The sequence below is a fragment of the Myodes glareolus genome, chromosome 15 (genome assembly GCF_982192425.1).
Source record: "Myodes glareolus chromosome 15, mMyoGla1.1, whole genome shotgun sequence".
Classification (NCBI taxonomy): domain Eukaryota; kingdom Metazoa; phylum Chordata; class Mammalia; order Rodentia; family Cricetidae; genus Myodes; species Myodes glareolus.
Window position 1 is genome coordinate 33,828,031 of NC_142040.1, and position 21,261 is coordinate 33,849,291.

At 37.7% G+C, this 21,261-nt stretch overlaps 1 protein-coding gene across 6 annotated transcripts in view; it reads right to left on the bottom strand.

Annotated features, from left to right (window-relative positions):
• Ipo11 (importin 11) overlaps nt 1-21,261 on the bottom strand; it is a 172,799-nt gene that overhangs the window by 19,751 nt on the left and 131,787 nt on the right. For 5 of the 6 annotated variants that reach the window (XM_085676742.2, XM_087896878.1, XM_048442968.3 and 2 more), the window contains 2 exons: nt 20,961-21,056; nt 10,045-10,129 (listed from right to left, as the gene is read on the bottom strand). In XM_085676742.2, the coding sequence (XP_085532868.2) occupies nt 10,045-10,129; nt 20,961-21,056 (181 nt within the window). Of the gene's footprint in view, nt 1-1,614; nt 1,689-10,044; nt 10,130-20,960; nt 21,057-21,261 lie in introns of all 6 variants that reach the window. The other variant, XM_087896880.1, reaches the window with a different exon arrangement.

Below are 21,261 nucleotides of genomic sequence, written 5' to 3' on the forward strand. Positions count from 1 at the left end.
GCTTCGAAGCTGCTGGCTGAGATGGCTGAGTCTCACAAACTGTTCTTGACAAGACTTGATCATTATCCTTCTTTTCTCAAGGTAACCAAAAGATGCCAAGATGCCATCGTCCCCCAGACAGCAGGAAGCAGTCTAAAGAACATGATAACCACATTCTCAAGAGGTGGGGTGGGCGGTGTTTGGTCAGTCAGTGGGTTATGAATATTTGCCATCATCTAGGAGGGTTGGTTACAAGTTGTTATTGGCATGGTCAGAGAGGAAACTAAGCAAAGATTAGATTCATGGATTTCAGGGATCTTGTTCTAAAAGGGGGGAGGGGTGGAGATATATAAATGACAGAATTAAAGGATAAATTATAGAATCTATTTTTAAACTAAAAAAGCAACGACTAGTCTTAAATATTTTATGTTCCTATGGATTTTTGCATACTGATACAAATTTAAGGCTATTTTTATTACAGTGTATATGTTTCTGCTCTTATTTAAAATATTTTTGTATATTGATATAATTTTAAGGTTATCTTTGTTAAAACAAACTACATTTGTTTCTACTCTTGTTTAAGGTATTGTACCTATGCAGCTAATTTAACATTGTAATGTAAATTCCTAGTCCTTGAAAGTTATTATTACAAACTATTAGGTTAATTACGAAATGCAGATTAGTAGTCAGTCATTAGTAGTTAGTAGATAGTCACCTATAACAATCAAACTTGTAGTCAAGGTCAAATAGAGATATATTTTAGATAAATAGGTGGTCTTCAAACACTTCAGAGATCTACAGTTATGACACTTAAGATGCTTTAACAACATAAATCTTTCTTATGACAATGAGACGTGTCTGCTTCTGGCAGCACCAATCTACTTCAGAGAAGATGATAGACAAAACTTCTAATTCAAGATAGGAAAGGTAATACAGTACTTTCATCAAATTTGTCAAATACAAATGGACTGGATACTATAAATGTAACTCTTTTATTAATTAATTAATACTTTGTATTAATTACTATAAATGTAACTCTTTCATTAATTAATTAATACTTTGTATTAATTATTAAATGCAACTCTGATAATTGCTTTTATTGTATATAGTTTTACTGTGTTTGGCTTAAAAGCTTTGCTTTCTATTTAGAAAAAAGGGAGACATGTTATAGAATAATCTTTTTGTATATTGTGAAGATGTGTTACTATGACTGGTTTAATAAAATGCTGAATGGTCAATAGCTAGGCATGATTTCCAGCAGAGGATGCTGGGAAGAAGTGCGGAGACTTCAGGAGACTGAAAAAAGCAGCATAGGCAGTACAGAGTAAAGTAACTGAGTCACATAAAAGAATGCAGATTAAAAGATGGGTTAATTTAAGAAAAAAGAGGTAGTTAGAAGCAAGTCTAAGTTATTGGTCAAACTTTCATAATTAATAATAAGTGTCCATGTCATTACTGGAGAGCTGACAGTTCCAAGAAAAAAAGTCCTACTACATAGCTCTGTGAAGATAAGTCATTCATGTTAGCCAGTGTGAGACACAAGATGGGAAGGAAAGTTGGAAGGGTTGGTGGAGGTCTTAAGACTGCCAAGGGGTTTGGCTCCCATTCTAGTTGTTTTCAAACCTGACTACTCACCAAATGAAGAAGGGGAACTTTTAGAAAATAGTCTATATACACAACTCCCAGACCAAGACATCTGTAGGTATTACCTGGGAAGAAAGCTATAGTTATTCCCAAAAGTAAAAACATCAAATGAGTAAAAAGAAAAAAATATGACTAAAAACATAGTATTCCATACAAAAGTATAAAATAAAGTTACCAGAAGAAAAGAAAGTAGCTACAATGACGAGAAAGGCCAGAGTTCAGGGTTTTGGTTAAGATCTAACATGAAGCTGAGAGGAATAGCTTGTATCTGTAATCTTATACAGAAACAGAAAGAAACCAAACGGCCAAAGCAAACCTAAGTAGAAAGAGTAATGCTGGAAACATCACAATATCTGATTTCAAACTATAAGACACAGTCAGAGGGGCAGACAGCAAGGCAGAAAAAAGACAGCATGCAAGCTGGCTTGATGGCACACACCTGTAATCCCAGAATTTGAAAGGTAGAGGTAAAGAGAGATCAGGAGTTAAGGTCATTCCATGCTGCACACCAGGTCCGCAGCAACAAACAAAACATTTACTGGCATAAAAAAAAGACATGCAGACCAATAAAACAGCAAATCCAAAAAGAAACTCATATAGCTACAGCCATGTAGTTAATAGTGTCTAACACTGGAGTAAAAGCTAAGCCAGTCTCTTCAACAAATGGCATTGGGACAACAGGATAAATACATGTAAAAGAATCAAAGTAGACCCTATAGTTCACTATATTTTAAAAAAGAAAAAGAAAAGCTACTCTTTAATTTGTTCTTTACCTGACTCTATGACCCTAAGCAAACGATAGCTTCGCTGTGCCTTGACTTCCCCATCTAGATAAGGAGTGTTACTTTTTAATGCTATATTGTTTAACTCTGTGAAGTTGTGATTCTTTGCCTGTCTAAAACATATGATGGTCTAGTCTAATAAAGAGCTGAAGAGTCAAAGGGAGACAGGAAAAAGGATAGGTGGGGCTGGCAGGCACAGAGAATAAATAGAAGGAGAAATCTGGGAAGGGGAGAGGAACAAGAGACTAAGGAGAGGAATACATCAGGAGCCAGTCACCCAGTTACATAGCTAGCCATGGAGTAATACTGAATGTAAGATATACAGAAATAGAGAAAGGTAAAAGCCCAGAGGCAAAAGGTAGATGGGGATAATTAAAGTTGAGGAAAGCTGGCTAGACACAAGCCAAGCTAAGGCCAGCCTTTTATAAGATTTCAAGTGATTTATTTGGGAGCTGAGTGGTGGGTCCCCACAAAAGCCAAAAGTGTAAAAAGAGTAAAAAAATTAACTAAGAACGTTTTGGTGTACCAACATGGGACTCAAATATCTATCTAGAGTCCGAGAAAGCTTAAAAAAAAAAAAGTACCTTTAAGAAACCTGCTGTAGAGCCAGGCAGTGGTGGCACATGCCTTTAATCTCTCCAGCACTCGGGAGGCGGACAGATCTCAGTGAGTTCGAGGCCAGCCTGGTCTACAAGAGCTAGTTCTAGGATAGACAACAAAGCTACAGCAAAACCCTGTCAAAAAGAAAAAAAAGCAAGAAAACCTGCTGTACAGCAGAGAACAGCATTTTACACGCCAAATAGAAACAAAAACTATGTAAAAAATGTCTGCCCCAGGCAAGCATCAGTAGTATAGTATAGAGCTCTACCCGGTAACACACAAGCTTTGGCTTGGCTTTCACAACAAGCCTCAAGAGTGGGCGGAGCCAGCACATAGAGCAGAATGAACGACTCAGGTCTAGTTTAACAGTCTAAAGTTTGCTCACACAATCAAAGAAAGATAAAAGATATACAGTAAAAGAGGTCCAGATGGAAAAAAACAGGTTCCAGTGTTTTATAATGTGTGTAGCTTAAGAAAGAAAATGGGTATAGTAATAGAAAGAAATAAATAGATTAAAAATAAGATAGTAAAGTCTTAAGAGACAGTAAGAGTACAAGAAAAAGGCCACATAATGTTGAGAAATACACAGAGAGTCTGGATCTTGTATAATATTGTATTGATTTTGAATTTTTTGATTGCTGAAAAGCGAAGGACAGCTGAAGAGACCTGGGACTGAAAGAGGGACTGTGGAATAAACCAGACTATGTACTTTAGGAATGTCCTAACTTTAAAAAAGTCAAAAGCAGTTATTTGTCAAATGGAAATCAAAAATGCTTTGGAAAAGAGGTTTTGCTTTTGTTTCCATGGGAAACAAGAGGCTGCGGATTCATTCCAGGTAGATATGAATCTGGTTTGATCCAGGGAGAGTATCTGAAACTTGACAGATGATATCCACCAACAAAGGTTACTGCTGGTCTTCCCAGGACTTGATCATTAGCTCAAATTTTCCATAGGACCCTAAAAATGCCTTCACCCACATTCAACAAGAAGAAGTCTAGAGCCACATTCTTATGAGCTGGGTTGTGGGAGGCTTTTGTTATTTTTGGGTCATGGATGTTTGTTATATTTAGGAGGTATAGGAAAATAGGATAAAAAGACAACTATTAATCTCAGATTTTTACATGTAGTATTTTCTCTGAATATGCTAAATGCAAAGGGACTAAATATTGTAAATTAATTCTTATTTGATAACTGTTTTTTTTGTATAGAGTTTTACTATGTTAACATTAAAACCTTTCATTTTATTTAGACAAAAAGAGGGAAATGTAGAATATTATTTTAAAATACATTGCTTTTGTTTATGCTATGGAACGTTTGTTTAATGATGTAAAGATGTGGGTTTTTTTTTCGTTTATGCTGCATATTTTTAATTCTGTGAAGCTGTGTTACTTTGCCTGTCTAAAATGCCTGATGGTCAGCGTGGTAGTGCCACACCTTTAATCTCAGCACTCAGCAGGCAGAGGCAGGTGGATTTCTGTGAGTTCAAGGCCAGCCTGGTCTACAAGAGCTATTTCCAGGACAGGCCCCAAAGGTATAGAGAAACCCTGTTCCGAAAAACCAAATAAATAAATGAATAAATAAATAAATAGATAGATAAATAGATAAATAAATAAAATGCCTGGTGGTCTTTAAAAAATAAAAGAGCTGAACGGCCAATAAGGCAGGAGAAAGAATAGTCAGGGCTGGCAGAGAAAATAAATAGAAGGAGAGATCTGGGAGAAGAAGAGAAGAAGCAAGAGAAAAAGGAGGAGAAGAGGATGTCAGGGGCCAGTCACCCAGCATCCAGCCAGCATCCAGCCAGCATCCAGCCAGCATCCAGCCAGCATCCAGCCAGCATCCAGCCAGTCATGGAGTAAGAGTAAAAGTAAGATATACAGAAGAAAAGGAAAAAGCCCGGAGGCAAAGGTAATCGGGATAAAATAAAAAAAAAGTTGGTTAAAAACAAGCCAAGCTAAGGCTAGGCTTTTATAAGTAATAATAAGACTCTGTGTGTGACTTATTTGGGAGCTGGGTGGTGGGCCCCCAAGAGCAAAGGGCCCAAAGAGTAAAAGTAAAAACACGAACAACTTCATTATTTTAAGTCAAATAAATGGTGCCTTGACAGACATTTCTATATTATACTGCTCCCACCAACAGTGCTGCTTAATAATCTATAAAGTTACTTATACTGCCATTGTTAAATTATGTAACTACTAAAGATATATTAAACCAGACTGTCACTTACAGCAGCAGATACTCAAAATCTTACTTTCACCCTCAGAATTATCTCATCAATATGCATAAACTCATGTTTCATTAATGATGTTTTCTTAGAGCCATCTAAAAGATGTCAGAAGTTTGGACATACAGAAGGAGTAAGTTCAATGTGGGGAATATGGTGAATATATGATAAGCATTCATAAATTAAAAAATTCTGAGCGCTCACAGGATACTCCAAAATTTAATATATTTGTTCATTTTGGGTTAGGTAAGCGCTATAAATCAATACAAATACTACAAATTTAAAAAAAAAATCTGAAACCTTTTTCTGGCCCAACATTTTGGTTGAGAGATATCTGATCTGTAATGTAGCATACATTGAAAATTATGAAGATGCTGAAAGTGGTAACACATGACACTAATTATAACACTTGGGAGGTAGAGGCAGGAGGGTTAAGAGTCATCTTTGATATACATAGAGAATTCAAGACTTGTTTGGGCTACTTGAGACCCTATCTTATAAAGAAAAATTAGGAAAAGAATATGGACATTTTGAAAGGTTCAGATTTTAAGTATTTTCTGCACAATAACCAAGGATGACAGGTGATGCATATTCTAAGTACCCTGAGGTGGTCGTTTTACAGCTGATGCAAATCTTACATACTGTACACATAACAGAATTTAAAATTTAAAAATAAAGAATGGTAATAAGATGGGCTAGGTGTGGTGGTCCATGCTCTTAATCTCAGCTCTGCCAGAAGAGAAGGCAGATTGATCTTTGAATTCAAGGCCAGCCTGGTCTACACAGTGAACTACAGACAAGCCTGGGCTGTAGAGTGAGACCCTGTCTCAAAATAAGAATAAAAATAATAATAATTTAAGAGCAGATACCAAAGAGCATACATATATTCAAAACTAGTTTCAAAACTTAACTTACAACTGCACAATAAATCATTTCACATATGAAAATTGCAATATTGTTAGCATATTAGCCTAACTCTCATTAAAAATGGCATGAAACCTACATTTTACTATTAAACTATAATCTGTAAAGATGAAGCTTAGATTTTAAATAAAATACTTGAATTGCACTTGATATTCCAAGAATTGTTTTCCTCAAAATGAAAAGAATAAAGAAAAATGCATTAAAAGATTAATTTCCTAAAAGGAATTCTCATTCTATCTATGACAAAATATAGCGACTTCTCAAAAGTCTGCAGAGGCTAAGGGTGAGATCCAGTGAATGGGTCCTGCCCTAATGAACCTGGACCTTTCTGTTTGGTCCTCAGCACCGCAAAAGTTTTAAAAATTAAAAAATACTAAATCACCTATGAAAAGTTTGACGTATTAATCTTGTCCTTTTCTGAAGAAAATCCTCAAACAAAGCAACCATGAAAACATGTTGATCTTTAGGGCCCTGAGGCAATGACATGAGTCAATCATATTTTCATTTGTGTTTTAGACCTAAGAAGTTACAGTATTTTTCTTCCTAGTAAAAAATTTCCTTTTAAAATGTAAAAGAAAATGGGGGTTAGTGAAGTCTTCTACACAACCCACAGGCAGCTATGTTACAGAAAACTCTCCTGTCCCCAACACGGGAGGAAGTCCCTCAAATGTCTTTCACCAAGATGTAGCTAACCAAGAAGCTTTCAATCTGATCTTCCAAGAAATCCAGACGAGGCAGCTAACAGGCACATCAAAAGACGGCCTTCAGAAGCTGGTACTGTCTCCAGATTGGTCCTCTACCTACGAAGCCTCACAAGGAACCTCAGGAGGAGAACAAAGAGCAAGCTACTTTCGTCCTTGGTTTTTGCTTCATTCTGTTTTTTTCTACCCAGAAAACCAGCTTCTGCCTGCCTCATTGTAGCACATTCTACTTCAGTGGGTCTACCTGTGGGTCACAAACCCTTGGGAGTTGAATGACCCGTTCATAATGAGTCAAATATCAGATAGCCTGTATATCAGATATTTATATTACAATTCATAACAGTAGTAAAATTAGTTATGAAGTAGCCATGAAAATAATTTTATGGTTTGGGGGGGTTCTCCACAACATAAGGGTCACAGCGTTAGCAAGGTTGAGAACCACGGCTCTGCTTTATGGCATGAAGCTCTTTAACACCCTTAAAGTAAATTGTTGGAATTTAGTCCCTTGACGAGGAGTGTTACCCACCCGTCAGGGTACTTGAGTAGCCCCAGGTGGGACATCCTGAATCTCAGTACCCTCAATGCCACACACACTGAAGTGCTGCTCTTAGAAACGTATTCCTTTGCCACATGTGGAGGTACACACCTGTGAGCCTAGAATTCAGGAGACTGAGACAGAAGGATCACAAATTTGAGGCTAGTCTGGGTTACACAGTCAGTTTCAGACTAGCTTGGCCTACGCAGACAGACCTCTTCTCAAAACATTGAAAAGGAAAAAGTAAAGAAATACTTGTATTGAGTCCTGTACAGTCCTTTGTAAAGTTTTTGCGGCCCAGCAAATCTCTCCACCGACACAATGATCCAAATCAGACCAAATTAAACCAAATTAGTAAAAAAACAAACAAACAAAAAAGGGTTGGGTGATGCGGGAGAATTGTCTGTATTCTGTTAATCATATTTTAATAAAACGCTGATTGGCCAGGCAGTCAGTATAGGTGGGAAAGCCAGACAGGAAGTAGGGGAGGAGCAAAGAGACTGGGAGTATTCTGGGAAAACAGGAAGCTCCACACACTCCTGCGCAGACCACCGAAGAGGCAGCATGTAACTTGCCCAGCTGAGTAAGGTATGGAGCCATGTGCTAACATAGATAAGGATAATGGGGTAACATAAGTTATAAGAGCTAATAAGTAGCCTGACCTAATGGGCCAATCAGTTTATAACCTAATGTAGACTCCGTGTGATTTTCCTTGGGACTTGCTGACTTGTTGGGGTACTGGGCGGGACAGAAACCCCAGCAAGCCGGCCCTCATGTTACAGTTGGGTTTTTGTTTAAAAAAAAAATCGTAATTCAAAATCATCTATATCATCTCCTTTGCCTTCAAAATAACTATGACATCTTTAGATGGTTCTCAAAACTTCTGAGGTTAAAAATATTACTGTATAATAATATGGTTACTGGATAAAGTTAAACAATTTATACTTTTGTCCTTAAAGAAATGAATAAAACTAGTGTTTGGTTTAAGGTTATGAGAAAACGAACACTACCTTCACAATAGTGTTCATGGCTACGGATGCAATCACACCTTCATTCAAAGCCAGTATCTTTACCAGATACCTCAGAGTAAGGCACTGAAAATGTTAACAGAACACAATATATATTTACTTCAAGACCACATACTAAAGCAAAGGAATTCTAAATATTATTTATAAAACTATGTTCCTCCATTGATCTTTGAGATAATAAAATTAGAAAATAAATTAATAAATTTGAAAATAAAATTAGAACAAAAATAAACTACTATATATAGTATGGCTAAATATTAATTGCAAAATGTAACACAGATTTGGGTAGTTTAACTAGCTAAGAATATCTACTAGACTATGAAAAATTAATGTAACATACATTTAAGCTAACGACAAAATACCTATTATTTATTTATAATTCAGAATGTTATAGGGAAAATGCTATCACATTTTTCTGTGGCAATAATGATAAGTGCAATGCTTATAAAGTTGGGAATAAGAGGGCAAGAACTGGAAGTTTGGTCAGAGCCCTCTCACTGCAGTAAGTAAAGAGAATGTGTGGTCTATTGTAGGGTCCACCTAAGGTCTCAATTTAAAGAAGAGATGTTTCTGGAGATATATTCATAAACACTATGTATTCAGAAAAGAAAGAATGGCATTAATGGCTTTTAAAAATATATCAAAAAAGATTTTAGCTGACAGGTCATGGCAATCTACTAACCCAATTTCCTTCTGATCTCACAGATGAGGCAAAACAAGACAAGGTAATCAGTTCAAGGTCATACATAACTGCACAAAAAGGTTCAAATTTTGGTGTTAAGAATCATTCCTGGGCTAAAGAGATGGCTGTCTTTAAAGATTAGCCCCCCATCCCCACCCTGAAAAACAAGAACAATTCTTTAAGGAGATAGTTTCTACGTGTAAAAGGAAAATGAAAGGGACTAAACTTGGACTGGGTTTAAATGAAGGCTATTAGAGCAATGCGGTATTAACCACAAGGTCAGGATCAAGCCCTGGAAGATGAAGGCGAGACAACTGAATACTGAAAAGAATAACAAAGCAAAAATCATGAGAGCACATAGCAACTCCAAATGTTATGTGTTCACTTGGGCACTAACGTTGGCTAGAAAACATTGCTGCTGTCACTTTGCAAGAGAGGAAGGAAGGCACAATGAAGACAGTAAGTACTGAAGCCAGGAGATCAGAAAATATTCCCAACACTTACTTTGTCTATTTACATTCATGGTCCAAGTAAGTATCAAGAATTATAAATAAATTTCAAGGCAATATATTTCAGAAGTTTCTTAGCTTCCCGTTCTTTATTCTGATCAGATTATGATACCAAGAATTAGTGGATAGCAATTAAGGTATTTTACAATATCTTATGATGCAGATCAAAGAAGGGTCATTGAAGAGATAACAACATAATAGAGAAAAAATTCAGTTTCCTCAAAATATTTTTGTTTTTTTTTAACTTAAATAAGGTTTTACTCATTTTTTTTAATGAGTAAAACTTCTGCTCTTCTTAGATAGGCATCAACTCTCTCAGAATGCTCTGTCTGAGGAGCAAAGCTCGGACAACTTGGATTCTCCAACAAGGGACGAATGACTAGACAGATATAGAGGCAGACGGACACACTGAGAACGAGCAGTTAGGCTTGTAACTCACCATCTTTTTCCTCTTGTCTTGCTCTGTGGGTGGCTCTTCATCCTCTGTTACTTTTGGCACTTCATGATGACACATCAGCATACAACTACAATTACAAAAACAATCGCCAGACAAACAATCGTAAAACTGTCTGCATGTAATGAAGCGAGCGTTCAAAATTACTGAAAACATGAATGCTTCTTTCAAGCAAATGAAGAGAAATAGATTAAATAAATAAGATTTATATATTTTTAATTTTTTTGTTTGTTTTGGTTTGGTTTTTGGTTTTATAGGCTGGGGAGCTGGCTCAGACACTAGTGTTTGCTGCACAAGCATGAAGACCGGAGTCTGATCCCTGAGTCCACGCAAAGAAGCTGGGCACAGCAGCACATTTGTGAACCCAGCACTACACAGGTGGTGAAAGAAGAATCCCTGGGCTTGCTAGCTAGAAAGGGTAGCTACACTGGCAAGCTCTAGGTTCAGTGAGCGTCAATGTCTTAGAAACTGAGGTAGCGAGCAATTAGGAATGACACCCAACATTGACCTTTAGCTTCCACGCCCACCTGTAAACACACATACATAAAATGTTTTCTTAGTTATATATGTAGGAAAAAAAGCCCATTGTTTTAAAATAGGCCACGGCAAAGGGAATGTGGAACATTTAACTTGGGCATTTGATATAGTAAATTATAAAGAACTTGGGAGAACAAGGCAGGAGGATCAGTATCCCAAGATTAACTCTAGCTCCCTACATAAGGGGGGAGGGGAACCCAAAATAGATCCACATGATAAAATTTTTAGATTATTTGTAGGAAACTTTTTGAACCAAAAATCACTAAAAAGTTAATAATTCATATCTTTTTAAAACATAAAAAACCCAAGATTTGCACTTAAACTACTTCCCTAAACTCATGCACATCCTCACTATACACACAGTGACTTCAACAGAAGCATCATCAAAACACTACTGACTATGGAACAATCCACTTCATATTCCAAATGAAATTACTGTGCTATGAGAACTTGTCCCCGGTGGCACCAGTAGCTTCAGGACAGTTAGAAATCATTCTATTTTGATTATCTGCACCACTGCTCTCCACCATTAGCAGAGGTAATGGAAACACAGCCTCCTGTTCATCGAATACTCATTATAGGGAGACAAGAGATGAATAATGCTGAGTGAGTCACCATCAATGGAGCAAACCCCACAATTTCCCAGTATTGAACAGAAGAACTCAGAAATTTATCAGAGCTATACGTTTGTAACCAATAAACTATGGCAAAAGTTTGGTTTCTCTAAGTGTTTCACACCAAATCGAGGGGAAGGACAGTTCCAAAGTCAACTATTCAAAAGTTAATTTAGGATTTAGGCCAGCTGCTAATATCAGAAACTTAATCAGACTCACTGTCACAGTGACTTGGTGGGTGTCCTTCTCAACAATTAAAAATAATGCCTTCTGGGAACACTGCATCTGGTCTAGTCAGTGCACACTTGTGTAGTTCCACAGCAGGAACCTTGGACTGAAACGTCCTGAAAACAAGACCTTGGTCTTCAACTCACACATGGCCTTAGTCTTTCTGAAGCTGCAATGCTTTTGTCTGCTGAGACAATAAAGCATACGTCCCACAGTGGCTGGCTAGTGCACAAGGTAAGAAAATACATTATATCAACTCAAAATAAAGTGAAAGGTCTTAAGAAAGTCTAGATCCCAGTTTGAGTTTTAGAACTGAATAAGATATGCTTCCTTCCATTGGTCATCTATGTCATCTAGACTTCAGTTCAACTGCAACAAATATTGGTCCCAATGGAAGCACTTTTCTTTGTCTTAAGTTCTGCACCACAAAAAATGTTTGCTTGTTGCTTCTGCTTCTTTCTCCTGCTTCTGCTGCTTCTCCTCCTCCTCTTATCTTTATATTTATATGTGAGTATATGCCACATGAGTGCAGAGTCTGTGAGGGTCAGAAGAGGGTATCAGATTCACCTGCAGCTAGAGCTACAGGCAGTGGTGAGCTGCCTCATATGGGTGCTTAGAACTGAACTCAGGTCCTCTGGAAGAAGTAGGCGCTCAAAACCAAAGAGCCATGTCTCCAGGCTTGTTACTTACATAGTAAAAAATGTTCAACTTTACTTTCTTTGATGCTAAAGTACTTAGCACAATGAAGAAGGCATGTGCGCGTGCATGTGTGTATACATATGTATGTATGTGTGCATATATATATTCCTTTCCTTTAATGATCAAAACCTAACTAGAGAACAGACTGTTAACTTACATTTCTGCAAATTATATTCAATTAGGTTTGAAAAGGGTATAAAACGTCTTTTCTGACTCATTGAGCTATATGTATCACCAGTCAAAAAAAAACAACAAAAAAATCTTACCAAAAAGCACAAAGTTCAAACTATCTTCTGAAGAAAAACCCCAAATGAAAGTGAAATTTCATTTTGTTCATGAAAAATCAAGGAAGGCAGTTACATTTTAATTGAAATGCAGAAACTAGATTTCTAATAAGCTAAAATATATAGAGGGTTTGAATCTAATAGTTATAGCAATAAAATACTATCAATAATTGTTTAAAACAACGACTATCTTGTGAATACATACAGCCACTCCCCCATTACGCACCTGAGCAAAATTACTGAATACTTCTAGGCACTAGGGTGCTAAATCAGAATTTTTCTCAATAAAAAACTCCAAAGGAGCAAATACAACTAACAAATGCTGGTAAGAAACACCAAGTCCTTCAAGTTCTTCTGTTTAGTTAAAGGTACCTGCAATAACACTCTTCAGTAAACCTACAACCCCACCCTAAGTCACCCTGCTAATGTCCCAGTGAGAAAAGGGTGACTTTACAAACATTCACTGAATATCTCTGAAACTTCTTCTAGCCTAAACCAACTTTTTTTCCCAGAGTAGCAAATTTTGATGCTTCAAATTTAACCCAGGGGAACACTCTAAGGCGGGAACCTGAAGAGGAGCTGAAGCAGAGGCCCTGGAGGGGGCTACTTACTAGCTTTCTCCCTATGGCTTGTTCTGCCTGCTCAATAACCCTAGACTCCTGCCCAGAGATGGCACTGCCCTAGTGGTCTGGGCTCTTCTATATCAAACATTAATTAAGAAATGCCACACAGACTTGTCTGAAGGCAATCCGATGTAAATAGTTACTCAATTGAAGTTCCCGTTTCTCTGATGACCCTAGTTTGTGTCAATTTCACACACACGCACGCACACACACACACACACACACACACACACACACCCAGAGAGAGAGAGAGAGAGAGAGAGAGAGAGAAACAAAAACCAAACACCCACCCTTCTATTTTCATGTAATTCTGTTGCTGCACTACAGATATAACTCAGAGGAACAAGCATGCTAGGCAAGAGCTCAACCACTGAGCACCACCCCTTTCTTCATCTTCTTACAGAGCCTCAATCTGTAAGAAGCTTCACTCTGCTCCAGCCGTCATAAACTTCTGAAATGGCCAGTTTTAGGACCAGAGTCAGTGCTCAACAAAAATATGACAATCCTACTCCCCTAGACAGTGATGGTTCAGAGAGGGTCATGTTTGTGGAATTCTGTCAAATAGATAGAAGGAACGAAATCTTTGAAATGGTTTCTAGAAAAGATTTACTTTAATCTTTAAAAAAGACATGGAGAGGAGAGCATCTGCTACTAGCACTGTTGTGTAACCCTGGAGACTGCAGGTCAGGTTGATGTGCTGAGGGATAGAGTGGACAGAACCTGGGTGTTTGATGCTGTTGGCAAGGTCACATTAGCTAATGCTGGAGTCACTTGCCTACAAGCATACTATTGCCACAGAGAGTCAAGACCTTATTGTTAAAGCTTAAGTTCTGTTACAGTCCCTTATATAACTACCTTATGAAACTATTTTTAAAAAAAACCAAAAACATTTCCTTCTCCTAGTAAACCTATTCCACTCTACTTAAAAACAACAGCATGCAGCTCTTAGGACTTCTTTTTGCACTGACATTTATTTAGCTCACAGCTAAGTCTTTCATCCATGTGCCACAGCCCCCACCCTTTTAAGTGTAGCTATTTCCTTACGCACCGTCTCAAATCCTCTTATGGTCTGAATATAAGTAACTAAGTAAACATAGTATATTAGCAATGCAGAGAATGTGCCAAGAAGGAGCAGAGAAAAGAGGCAGGTCTTCTCACACAGACCAAAGCCCAGGACACGACACACCAGGAAGAGATTTTGAGTCAGCCCACAATTATAAAAGCCTATCTAGGGTTTGGTGACAATCCATGGAAAAGGAGAACAAGCCATGCAAGGTATTAAGAGTCAGCACAGAATATCATCCAACAACATGCTTCAGTTCACAGCTGGGCTTTGAATTTTATGAAACAGAAGGCATGGCTGAGTAGGGGGACACTGGAGAGAGACCTCTGAGGAAGACTAAAGACAGAAGTTAAGATAGCAGAGAGTGGGTTTTGTTTCTCGTTATTTTGCTGTTGATGTTATGTAGTTTCCCAGTCCTTTCCCTCCTGAAGGGACTTCTGGTGAGCACAATGAATCAAATGAAGAAATAAACTCATTACAAAAGCCTAAATTTGACTTGTTTCAAATAAAGCTACTCCTTTCTAGCTGTGTTTATACTTTACAGACATAAAAAAATTATGAGTCTTTTCTAATCAAGTTTACTGTCTCCTGAAAAGCTAGCTAAATTCTTTCTTCCTTTTTATTTCCCAAACTCTGTCAAGAGGTTATCAATTTCTCTTCACAGTATTTTTGTAAATGAAATATTCATAAGAAAGGAAAAGAAAGCATGCTATACAGACTATCAACACACACGTCTCTAGTCTCACTGATGTGCTGTCCTGGGTTGATAAAGAGACTCTCACGGAAAAATAAGCAACACACAGACGCAGATTCATCAACTCTCAAGTGAAACTCTTCTAAGGGATTTATTTCCTGCAACAATCTCAAGCAATACTGCTATATTAATCATACCCAACCATTGCATATTCATTTACCTTAGAATATGAACTTTTTTTAAAAAAATAAGAATATAAAGTCATTAGAAGAACACATAAGAACTCACTGCTGTTTACGAAACAAAATATACTGAAAATTTAAAAGGCCTAAACAAATGTCATTAGGCCATATTAAGACACAAAGCCAAAAAGAGGCTAGAAACAGCAATTAAAAAATAATGTGCACACTATCCAATTATAAATACCTGCTGGCCCTCCTTAGCTGCTCCTTCCACCCTCCCTCCAAAGCTCATCTCAAATTCAGTTCAGCATTGATCACCAACATAGTATGACCTGTAACAGCTACCTAAGTGGTTTTTCTGCCTCTGGCTCACAATTTCTACCGGTCATATGAGTCTCATTATAAACCTGATGATGTCATGTCTTAAGGTATTTTTCTGTCCTTCAAGACTATAAAGTCAGAACCACAGGGCATACACTGCCACACATGGGATGCAGTCTGGTCCCTTCTTGAATTACATTTGCAACAGATAATTCCTTAGGTCCTTCTTTTCAAAAGTTGGAAGCTTTGTTGAATGGGGTCTTGTCCTAAGGGCAGCACTCCTATTCTATTTTGACCGAAGGCTTCGTCTTTTGTCTCTCAACACAAGCCTTGGCTCAAACATTAAATATCCTGGTGCTCTTTTTCTTCTTACACTTTACTTTTCTTTCTTTCTTTTTCTTTTGCCCTGCTTGCTCTTCTTCATTTCAGACCTGCATAAGTGTGAATAGCAATAACCAAGTGACAGAGTACACTGAAAAACTCCTCTGCCAACACAACAGTCCAAAGCTTTTCAACTTAGCCTCAGGTAGAGTCTTACAAGGACAAAAAGCAATCCCATTCTCGGCAGCATAGTCTAATATTGTTGCCCTCTGAGACCTTTTTGAGCTGAGCCACCACAGTCCACACTGTTCTCATTTCTTTGTCTTTCCAAGATCCTATTAGTGTCGGTCTGTTAAGCGCCACTTACAGTGTTCAACTGCTTTCCTGGTCCAAATTTCCAAGTCTTCCACATTCCTCCAAAAATCCGGCATGGTCAGACCTATTACAACAGTAGCCCACTCCCTGGTAGCAACTTCTGTCTTAGCTACTTTTCTATTGCTGAGACAAAACACAATGACCAAGGCAACTTGGGAAAGAAAACACTTACTTTGGGATTCGCAGCTACGATGACTAAGGGCAAGGGGCGCGGCAGCAAGCAGGCAGGCGTGGTGCCAGAGCAGAGCTTGCTTACATCGTTATCTTACATCCTGATCCACAAACACCACACCTGCCATGAGCTTTGGAAGCCTCAAAGCCCATCCCTGACCACACACCTCCTCCAACAAGACCACACCTTCTAATCCTTCCCAAACAGCTCCACCAACTGGGTACAAGTATTCAAACACATGAGTCCAGGTCGGTGTGGTGGTTTGAAAGAAAATGGCCTACAAAGGGAGTGGCGATGTTAGGAATGATGGCCTTGCCGAGGAAGTGTGTCACTGTGGGGGCTGATTTTGAGGTCTCTTTTCTTAAGCTTCATTTAGTGTGACAGTCAGTCGACTTCCCGTTGCCTGTGAGTCAAGATGTAAGCACTCTCAGCTTCAATAGCATGTGTGCCTGCATGCAACCATGCTCCCTGCCATGATAAACTGAACCTATGAACTGTAAGTGAGTTACCACAATTAAATGTTTCCTTTATAAGAGTTGCCATGGTCCACTTCACAGCAATAGAAACCTAATTAACACACTGAGACATTCTCATTCAAACTACTATATGTCACTTCCATACTTAAAAATTACCACTGACCTCTTATTGATTAAAAAATAATAATAATTCCAAAACCGTTTTATGCTGGTTACTTAACTAATTGGCTCCAATCCACTACAGACCCTCAGAAGTTTTTCTGGCTGGAGATGTAGAATAATAAATCACTTGTCTATTTTGTGCACGGTTTAATCCCCCAAAACACACAAAAACCCAAACAACTGCTACCCTCAGTCTCTTGAACTCTGACCTGTTTTAGATCCTAGTGTGTTCTACTGGTATCAGTTTCCCCTTAAGGGAGACTGTTGCTTTCTTATACAGCACAATGCCTGGCCTAAACAAGTGGGAAGAGGAAAGCTATCAATAAAGCTTTTTCCATGTGATAGTTACATGTCAACCTAGCCCAGTGTCTTAGTGAGTTCAATAGCTGTGAAGAGACACCATGTCCACGGCAATTCTTAAGAATGAAAACAATAGGGGCTGGAGAGATGGCTCAGAGGCTAAGAGCAGTGCCTGCTTTTCCAAAGGTCCTGAGTTCAATTCCCAGCAACCACATGGTGGCTCACAACCATCTGTAATGGGGTCTGATGCTCTCTTCTGGCCTGCAGGCATACAGACAGAATGTTGTATACATAATAAATAAATATTTAAAAAAAAAGAATGAAAACAATAGATAGGGCAGCTCAGCTCAGAGCTTTAGTCATTAACATAATGGTGGGACCTGGTGGTCTGCAGGCAGATGTGAGACTAGCGAAGTAGCTAAGCATCCTACATCTTGATCCGCAGGCAACAGGAAGTAAACTATGTCACTGGGCACAGCTTAAACAAAGGAGACCTCAAAATCTACCCCCACAGTTAACACTTCCTCCAACAAAACCACACGTACTCCAACAAAGGCACATCTCATAGTGCCACTCTCTATGGGCTTAGAGGGGCCAATTACATTCAAACTACCACACCCAGCCACCAGGAGCCCAGGTATTGATAGATATTTTAGGTTTGCAGAAAAGCTGTTTTTAGATGGGACCAGTTTCTGAATCATGAGCTGGATAAAGCAAATGTCCTCTCTATACGTGTTGGGTCTTTGCCAACACAGCAAATATGCAGAAAAATGCTGAGTCAGAGAATTCATGCTCTATCTGCTTTTAAGTTGAAACTTGTGAATTTTTCTGCCTTAACGTGGATGGACAAGAACTAAAAACTACCAGGTCTCCTAAGTCTCTAGTTTCCCACTACAGACCAGAGATGCATCAGGCTCTGTGATCAGATGAGTCAATTTCTTAAAAGAAATATTTTTAGAGTTCTGTTTACTGTTTCTGCAGAGGATTCTAATATGTATACTACTTACACAGGTGAAGAAAACAACTTTCTTCCTTTGTTCTAATTCACACTCAAATGGCATTATAATTAAAATGTCAACGGAACCAGAAAGATTAGCTTCCTGTCAATGAACTGTTCAAATAAACATAAAGGAAAAAGCTGGAAAGTAAGTAGGCCACTAAAATGACTATTTGATGCTTTTCATTTGAACTTTTCTGGAAGTCTAATTGCGTCTTGTATTCTGTGTGAACAGATTACAGAGTAGGAAGACTTACCACAGACCACCTCAAGCACACTAAGGAGCCTAACTCACACCAAGTGAGGTAACTTGTGTCTCTATTACATTCCTCTATGACAAATGCCACCCCAGGGTAAAAAGCATCAGCCCAGTAATTCTGGGAAGGGGAAAGCAGCAGTGAATGATGGATTCTGGCTCCCAGGAATACAAGCCCTCATGTCTAGGTTCTCTTTGTTTAGATTTCATTTTTTTTATTTTACTGTTTCATTTCTACTGTGGGTTCCAGGGTCAGCTCAGGTTGTCAAGTGCGCACAGCAAGTACTCTTGGCCCACTGAGCCGTCTCACCAGCCGGCAGTTTGCATTTCTATGACAGTTTCCTAATTGCGTCCTTTTCTTTCTAAACCAAAAGTTTCTTATTTTATGCTGAAATTAGTATAAGGAAGAATTTTCTTATCTTCTTATATATTATTCCGTGTGTGTGTGTGTGCATGCGCACTTAATATTTATATAAACTGGAAAAGTACTTTCTTGTCTTATATATTATTTCTTGTTTTCATATATTTAAAGTATATTCATATAAAATAAACTGGACAAGAAATATCTGAACATATCCTGAGTACTTTACCATCACTTCCAAATTATGTTACACACTGTATATAAACATATGGTCCTGTTATATTAAAGTCTTATTGTTAACAATTCCTGCTAACTTTAAAGGTACATTCCCTTCATGCATAAGTGGTTACTTCTGTTTTGTAGTCAGAAAAAGCTGGATATTCCTATTTCACAGTAATTCTTCAAAAGTTAAATAACATATCAGACATTTTTATATTTAATAAGATCCACATTTATCTACTTACAGTGTTTTCAACAAAACATGACTCAAATGGCAATCTTTCTCATTGGCTATAAATGGCTTGGTAAAGAGCAAAGAAAACAGGTTCTCAGTATTAATATGTCAAGCAGTCTACAATCTCATGAAACCTTGCTAAACACTACAGCTAAATATCTTTATTAATGTAATAGCAAGAAAAAGGTATAATAAATGCTACCCGCAGAATGACATAAATGATTTTAAAAATTCAAGTCGACATATGGATGAATAAGAGTATCAGTATTCTTGTTTGTTTTTTGTTTGTTTGTTTGTTTTGTTTTGTTTTTTCGAGACAGGGTTTCTCTGTAGTTTTGGAGTCTATCTTGGAACCAGCTCTTGTAGACCAGGCTGGTCTCGAACTCACAGAGATCTGCCTCTGCCTCCCAAGTGCTGGGATTAAAGGCATGTGTCACCACCACTGGGTGATTATCAGTATTCTTAAGATTTATTTATTTTCATTTTATATGTATGAGTTTGCCTGCAGGTACATATATGCACCACATGTATGCATGATGCCCACAGAAGTCAAAGGGTTTGTTACATGTCCTGGAACTGGATTATAGACAGTTGTGAACAGTTACGTGGACACTAGAAACTGAGCCTAGGCCCTTTAGAGGAGCAGGAAGTGATCTTTAGCTATTGGAGTCATTTTTCCAGCCCCATCGTATTCTGTTTGTTTATTTTTGTTTTTGAGACAGGGTCTCATTATGTAGGCTAGGCTGGCCTGGACTCTGTAAACCAGGCTGATCTTGAACTCAGAGAACCACCTGCTGGGACTGAAGACAAGTGCTAGTAAGCCTGTCTATCCTTCAGTATTCTTAACATAACTTTCCCAAAACAAAACTTTTGTCAAAACAAAAATGTAATTTTTACCAGAGAACATAATTTTAACTATTACCTTTTAGAACTAGACAATCAAAGGTACAATTTTAAGATGTTTTAACAACAAAAATACAAAGCAACTCATCTCACTGTCCTCATTATTAGCTTGAAAGGGGAACATATTCAAAAAGTCCTTAAAAAGAAATTTATGCTAGACCATATTTGGAATTTATTTATTTACTTATATTGCTTTAAATTTCTTCTCTGGCAATTTTACACACATATATAAAGCATTTGATCACATTTATGCACTATTCCCCTCTCCACCCCCTTTCAATTCCCTTGGAACCCTTCTTCCCCTCCTTTTTTCATGTCTTTTCAGTGGGGTTGCTTGTATATGTGTGAGCATCTACTAGATCACAGGTAACTTTCCAGTGACTACACACCTACAGAAAAATAATTCCCTCACTCCCAGCAGCCATTAACTGTTATGAGCTCAGTTTAAAAAGCAAATTATTACCAAATCACAAAATGATGATTATTATATTGAAGGAGCTCAATTTGGAATATCACAAAATAATAAAGCAGGGCTTTAAAAATCAAATAAATATTGTAAGCAAAATGATGAATAAAACACCGTGTAGTCCTGTTGATATAGCTCAGTTCACAGCATACTCACCAACACATCCAACCCCAGTAACAAAGCAGGTATGAGGGGGGACACATTTATAGTACTTGGGAAGTGAAAGATAGGAAAAAGAGAAGTTCAATGTAACTTCTGACTATACAAATTCATGGTCAATTTGGGACATATGACACTTTGTCTAAAAAAATTAAATAAAAACTATATAAAAGACAAAACTATACTTTTGATATTATGAATTAAAACTCATCATCCCCAAATCTAAGTGTGATTAATTAAGATGATCCACCTACTCTTTGTACGTTCTTGTTTCAGGGTCTTCTGTCATGACATCATGAAGGGCCTCCACTGAGATATTTATAATTGCACAGAATTTATCTTGGATAACACTAGAATAAAAGAAAAACAAAACAGATTAATCAGGAAATTTTAATAGCATATTTAAAAAATTTCAAGTACTCTCTTGAACATGTAAATTTAGTACTGAAACAAAAAAAACTTTCAAGCTGTCCTTAAGGTAATATTTTTTGCAACTGCACATATCAGCAATTTTTCTTTCGCAGTATTATCATCTTTAAATATTAGACAAGTGAG